The sequence below is a fragment of the Dipodomys ordii genome, unplaced genomic scaffold, assembly GCF_000151885.1.
Source record: "Dipodomys ordii isolate 6190 unplaced genomic scaffold, Dord_2.0 Scaffold1, whole genome shotgun sequence".
NCBI lineage: Eukaryota > Metazoa > Chordata > Mammalia > Rodentia > Heteromyidae > Dipodomys > Dipodomys ordii.
In genome coordinates, this window is record NW_012267217.1 from 22,124,675 (window position 1) to 22,130,674 (window position 6,000).

Genomic DNA, 6,000 nt, shown 5'->3' on the forward strand with positions numbered 1-6,000 from the left:
ATAAAAAATATACAAGGAAACCAAATAAACAATAGATAAGGAAGTTGTAAGAGCAATTCCCAAACTGACTTCAAAGAAGTCGTTCTCAACCTTGGCTGCACTTTAGAACTACCTTGGGAGCTTTAAAAGCACTGAAGCCCCAGGCCATAGTACAGCAGGATCTCTGGGGGTGTGACCTCGGTATCAGCCACTTTTAAAGCTCCCCAGGTTAGACCACAAAACAGAGAAGGCCATGAACCCCTGTGATAACGGTGAGCCCCAAGATGATGGCTGGGTAGCAGAGCTGAACCACAGCCAGTGTGGTTTTGAGCAGGTGGAGAAAGGGATTCAGGAAGGGACGAGGTGGTCAGAATAGACAAGCTATCTCACAGGTACAAAATGGAAGAGTGTATGCAGTTTTGCATCCAGAGGCAGTTTCAAGAACAGTCACAAAAACGGAAGACAGTTTCTTTTGGACATTTGAGGAATGAGAAAATGCAAAAGTAAAATGCTATAAATGTTATAAAAGAAGAAGGAAAATGGAATTAGAATATGTTAACTGGCTAGGCTGTGAGAACATGCTTATATAATTGGAATAAAGGAAAGCTTGAAGTACTGAGTCATTACACTAAGAGAATAAGAAGAAGCAATGAGTTAACAATGTTTAGAAATGAACAAGGGATGCTCGACAAGAAATGTACTCATTGCCTTACTCATGTAACTGTAACCCCTCTGTTCAGCATCTTTACAATAAAATAAAATTTTAAAAAGTAGCAAAAAAGAAGTGATAGAAATGTGTGTGTGTGTGTGTGTTCATGGTACTGAGTCAAATAGCAGACAACAAAGACAAGTGGTGTTCTGAATAGTCATCTCAAGTAAATGCCCCCATCCTAAGCCTGGCAGTCTGTTAACAGTACTTTATGTAGCCAAAGGGATTTAGCAGAAATTGAAAACATTGAGATGGGAAGATGGGCCTGGACTTTTCAGGTAGGCCCAATATACACATGAGGGTCCTTCTTAGCAGAAGACCAGGAGGTCAGAGGGGAAAGAAGGAGATGTGAAGGCAAAGCAGAGACTGGTGCGATGTGGACAAGAGCTAAGGAATTCCAGTGACATAGAGGGGCTGAGAGAGGCCAAGAATAGATGTTACCTGTCCCGACACTTTCTAGAAGGAATTAGCCTGCAGACACATGGACCTGTAACCTTAAGACTAGTTTTGAATTTCTAGACCCAGAAATGAAAGAGAATAATCTTGCTTTGTATGAAGTTATTAAATTTTTGGCAGTTTCTTACAGCAGTGTTATAGGAATTTAACATGGTAAGGTCGGATTGAAGGGGGTACATGTGACTCAGACATTTTCCTATCATTTGACATTTTAAAAAATGAATATCAGAGATGAGGAAGAATAGTGAAAAGGGTGACATTGATCAAGATTCATCATACCCCCAAACTGAAATGCCTTGTACAACTTAAAGATAATTTTAAAAATATGTGATAAGGCACAGATGAAAATGAAAAGAACGATCTCATTATGTATGCAGAGCCATTGTGAGTATAGATCCAGCGTGGCATGAACTACAGGGAGGTAGCATTACTGTATACCCAAGTCACCCACAGATGGTGTTTCAATGAGCATCTTCAGCAGGCCCTGACATCTGTCTGCATTCCCATAAGCTCTCAGGCGATGTTGATGCTGCCAGCCAATGTCCACACTTGGTGTAGAAAAGATCTACACTCAAGGCTAGTCCTCCACACTGTGGAGGACAAGGAAAGGCTAAAGAGAATGAATCAAGAGGAGAAAAAAGAGGGGCGCAAAAGAATAGAGGAAAAAGGAGAGTAGACAGGCAGAGGGAAGGTTAGAAGGGGTATTGTGCTTAATCCAGGGTAGTTTAACTTAGCCTTGAGATAAGGAAAGCCAAGCTGGGTGCTGTGGCTCATGCCTGTAATCCTAGATACTCTGGAGGCTGAGATCTGAAAACTGTGGTTCAAAGCCAGCCAGGGGAAGGAAACTCTATGAGACTCCAATGGAAACTGGAAGTAGTGCTGTGGCTTAAAGTGGTAGACTCCAGCTTTGAGTGAAAAAGCTCAGGGACAGCATCCTGGCCCTGAGTTCAAAGCCCCATGACCACACACACACACACACACACACACACACACACACAACACACACACACAGAGCCAGAGATGACTCTGAGCAGTAACTATGTTTAAATACTGTTACTCTCAGCAAAAGAAGGGGAAAGAAACCAAGGGCTGAAAGCTTGTAATATATACCTGGAAATCCATAATGCTAAGGCAGAGCAGGGTAGTACTTTGGGCTCCACCAAAACACTACATTCTTACAGGAGAGAGCTACTTAAGTTAACTATAAATATACTGTTTGGATTCCTAAACCTGAAGTTTTCCTGTAACATTTTAAAGGAATTTTATTTTAGCCCTTTTTGACAAAATTATAGAAGACAAGGATCTTCTGATGGTAGGTCCACATTCAAATGAGAAGTACATAAGAAAAAAATTGGTTCCCAGAAAAGCTGCTTTAGATAGTATAATTAAAATTGGGGGGGGAGAAAAATAACTGAAAACCTCTCAATTTCTTAACCCCCAGATCAATAGGTGTCACACATTTTAAAAATTTTATACACTGGCCATCCACTAAGGTAAAAGCCAAGTGCTCTCTTTGAGCAAAGAAGACGTGTTCTTCACAAAAGTGCAATGTACATATTCGATTTTTTTCCCCTACAGCATCAGGAATGGCTTTACAAAGCATTCTCAAAAGAATTCCATGCATATGGATTAGATAGAATGAGAAGAGCATAATATAGGTAAAAAGTCAAATAAATGGATTGAATGCCAGCAACTTATTAATAATTTGGTGTCAAGATGAGAGAAGTTGTTGCATGTGGTTCATAAGGAACCATTCCAGAGCCAATCATGCTCCATATTTTCTATTGATAGCTCTGAGAATCTTGTGACAAATGCACTCATCAATCCACAACTATGCAGCTCTGGAGAGACTGCTAATGCTTTGGAGGACAATATTAAAATTCAGGATGATCTTGCTAAATTGAAGAAATGAGCAAAAATCAATAGAGCAAGCATACACAATTCAGCCAGGTGTTTCAAATCATAGGTTGCAGAAGCCCTCAAAGAGAAAGGAAGAAATCCTGGCAGGCAAAAACCCAGTTAGTAAGCTACTCAATTTCTGGCTCTTCCCTACCCTTAACCAGACACAAGGATATCGCCCAGATGTTTAGAATTGGCATTTGCACATGATTTCACTTCCCTATTGAAAGCTTCCCAATTCTTTCTCCCAGAGCCCTGAAGTAAGGAGAGATGGTGGATTTGTGGGGTATAAATTGAAAAATTTAGACTCTGAAACATGATTTTATAAGCAGAGAAAATAGACAAACCTAAAGCTTGTGGGTAGGAGTATGATGACCTTTTCTGAGTATCATAATGTTTCCTTGACATTTTAAAACCTGGTCCCTATTGAGAAAGGCACTGGGGAGGAATAAAGATCAAGTTTCTCTATACAACTTAGCTTTTACTTGTCTGAACCCTGAAAAAGGCCTAGACGTTTTAGGACATAAGCCCAACTTTTCTTTCATCCACAAGCCTTACCCAAAGTAATCCTTAATTAGTTTGTTGTGTGCAGTTAGCCAGTCATTAACCAAGCCCTGCTAATTTCTCTTTTTTGGGGGGAGGGGGGTCCGGTTGTGGGGCCTGAACTCTGGGCCTGGACGCTGTCCCTCAGCTCTTCAGCTCAAGGCTAGTGCTCTACCACTTGAGCCACAGCGCCACTTCCAGCTTTTTTTTCTTATATGGTGCTGAGGAATCGAACCCAGGGCCTCAGGCTTGCAAGGCAAGCGCTCTACCACTGAGCCACCTTCCCAGCCCCCTTTTTTTCTTTTTTTTGCTAGTCCTGGGGCTTGAATTCGGGGCTTGGGCACTGTCCCTGAGCTTCTTTTGCTCAAGGCTAGCACTCTACAGTCCAACAGTTCTGGCTTTTTCTGTTTATGTGATACTGAAGAATTGAGCCCAGGGCTTTCTGCATGCTAGGCAAGCACTCTACCACTAAGCCACCTTCCCAGACTGATTTCTCTTTATAAGCAATTTCCTACCTAGATCCTCATCTCCATCCTCTCACCTGCCATCTTTGATGATGTCTTCACACTTCACCTTGAAATGGTTAACAGTGTGATTCGGTGAAAATACAAACTTGACTCTGAGCCTTCCTTTCTTATGACATTTCAGTACCTTCAGCCCTTACAGAACAAATAACGTGAGTTCCTCAATGTAGCCCAGAAATGCCTTCAGTTGTTTCTACCAGGTATTCCATCCAATTCCAATATGGGGTGCTTCTAGATGTCTCTATGTCTAAGTGATACAACTAGCATTTTTGTTCCCAGAACCTAGGGATGAGAGACATTCCATAGTACCCATGGCAACCTGAACACTAAACTGCCTCCCACCATCAGTGAACAGTGGAAAGCTGCTTATGGCTCCTACTTACTTCCCCAGACTTCTAGTTTACTTTTACCTACTGCAACTACTACTTAAGCTTTTTTCCCAACATAGGCCTTGCTGTTTTGCTTGCTTTTATATCTTCTGTGTCTCAGTGAATTCTGACATGTGGAATGACTCTACTAACTCATCTTTGTGTCGGGGAGGTGGGGTGTGTGTGTGCACGCATGCACGCATGTGCGTGCACATATCTGTGCATACACACACACATGCATGCAAGTCATGGGGCTTGAACTCAGATCCTAGGCTCTATCCTTGAGATTCTTTTGCTCAAGGTTAATGCTCTACTACTTCCAGCTTTTTTTTTTCTTTTGTAGTTTATTGGAGATAAGCATCTCACAGACTTTTCTTCCTGGGCTAGCTTTGAAACATGATCCTCAGATCTTAACCTCCTCAGTAGCAAGGATTACAGGTGTGAGCCACTGGAGCTCATCTTTTAAGCTTTAGCCCAGGTGCCATCTTTAATAGGAAGCATATACACATATGCATACACACACACACAGAAACACAGACACAAAGTTTGGTTTAGATGTTTCTTCCAGATACAGCAATGGTGGTTTCTAATTACAAGATGCTTTACACTCTGCACTTTGCTTCCTATTGTTTTTCTCCATCACTCTACTATAGTCCTTCAGGGAAGAAGACACATTGTACACTTTTATGTACACATAAAAACTCTGAGGGAGGGATGAATGGGTAACTGGGTGAGATCAAAGACATTCAGATGCTCATAATGTAGCTAACAAATACAATCATCATTTAACACATATCTAAATATAGCTCAGGAAGGAGATGAGATCTAAATTTTAGTTCATTCCATCAACCTATAGTTTTAGCATTTGGTGCTATGCCAGTCATTTTGTGCCTTTAATTTCCAGTCTCAAAGCAGCTCTTTGAAAGTTGCCAGATGGTTGTTTGTATGATGTTGTACTTACCCATGTTGCAGATTGCAGGTCATGGAAAGTAGTTTGACAGGTCCTTCTGTTTGGCAGTTCTGTGTCTAGCCTGCTCAAGAACTCAGCAGTTTTGCTATCAAGAATAAAAATAGGTATTAATGCCTTCATAAAAAATGAAATACCATTCTTTACTGTGCCTTGGATACTGGCCTAGACTTTATTGGGTTGATGACTAAAAATGTCCGAAGGAGAATAAAAAGTTAGGTTGGTCATATGCACATAGTTTTTGAACCTTTGTCAACCACTCCTATGCATATCCTCCTTTGGCCTCATTATGTGAAAGTAGTATAGAGTCCTATTAATTTATACAGTATAGAATCCTATATAATTTATCATGTCCCAGTGTGTGTGTGTGTGTGTGTGTGTGTGTGTGCATGTGCACATGTGCTCATATGCATGTGTATTTTTTTTAATTTAATTTTATTTGTGAACATACTGTACAGAGGAGTTACAATTACATGGGCAGGATAATGCGTACATTTCTTACCAAGCATTGCAGCCTCCTCCTTTGTTTACCCTTCACATCCCTTCCCAGCCTCC

At 41.0% G+C, this 6,000-nt stretch overlaps 1 protein-coding gene across 3 annotated transcripts in view; it reads right to left on the reverse strand.

The window, feature by feature from the left end:
- The window catches only part of Epsti1 (epithelial stromal interaction 1 (breast)), a 92,879-nt gene that overhangs the window by 29,497 nt on the left and 57,382 nt on the right, over window positions 1–6,000 (reverse strand). For all 3 annotated transcript variants that reach the window (XM_013011322.1, XM_013011331.1, XM_013011314.1), the window contains exon 7: window positions 5,440–5,533. In XM_013011322.1, the coding sequence (XP_012866776.1) occupies window positions 5,440–5,533 (94 nt within the window). The remainder of the gene's footprint in view (window positions 1–5,439; window positions 5,534–6,000) is intronic.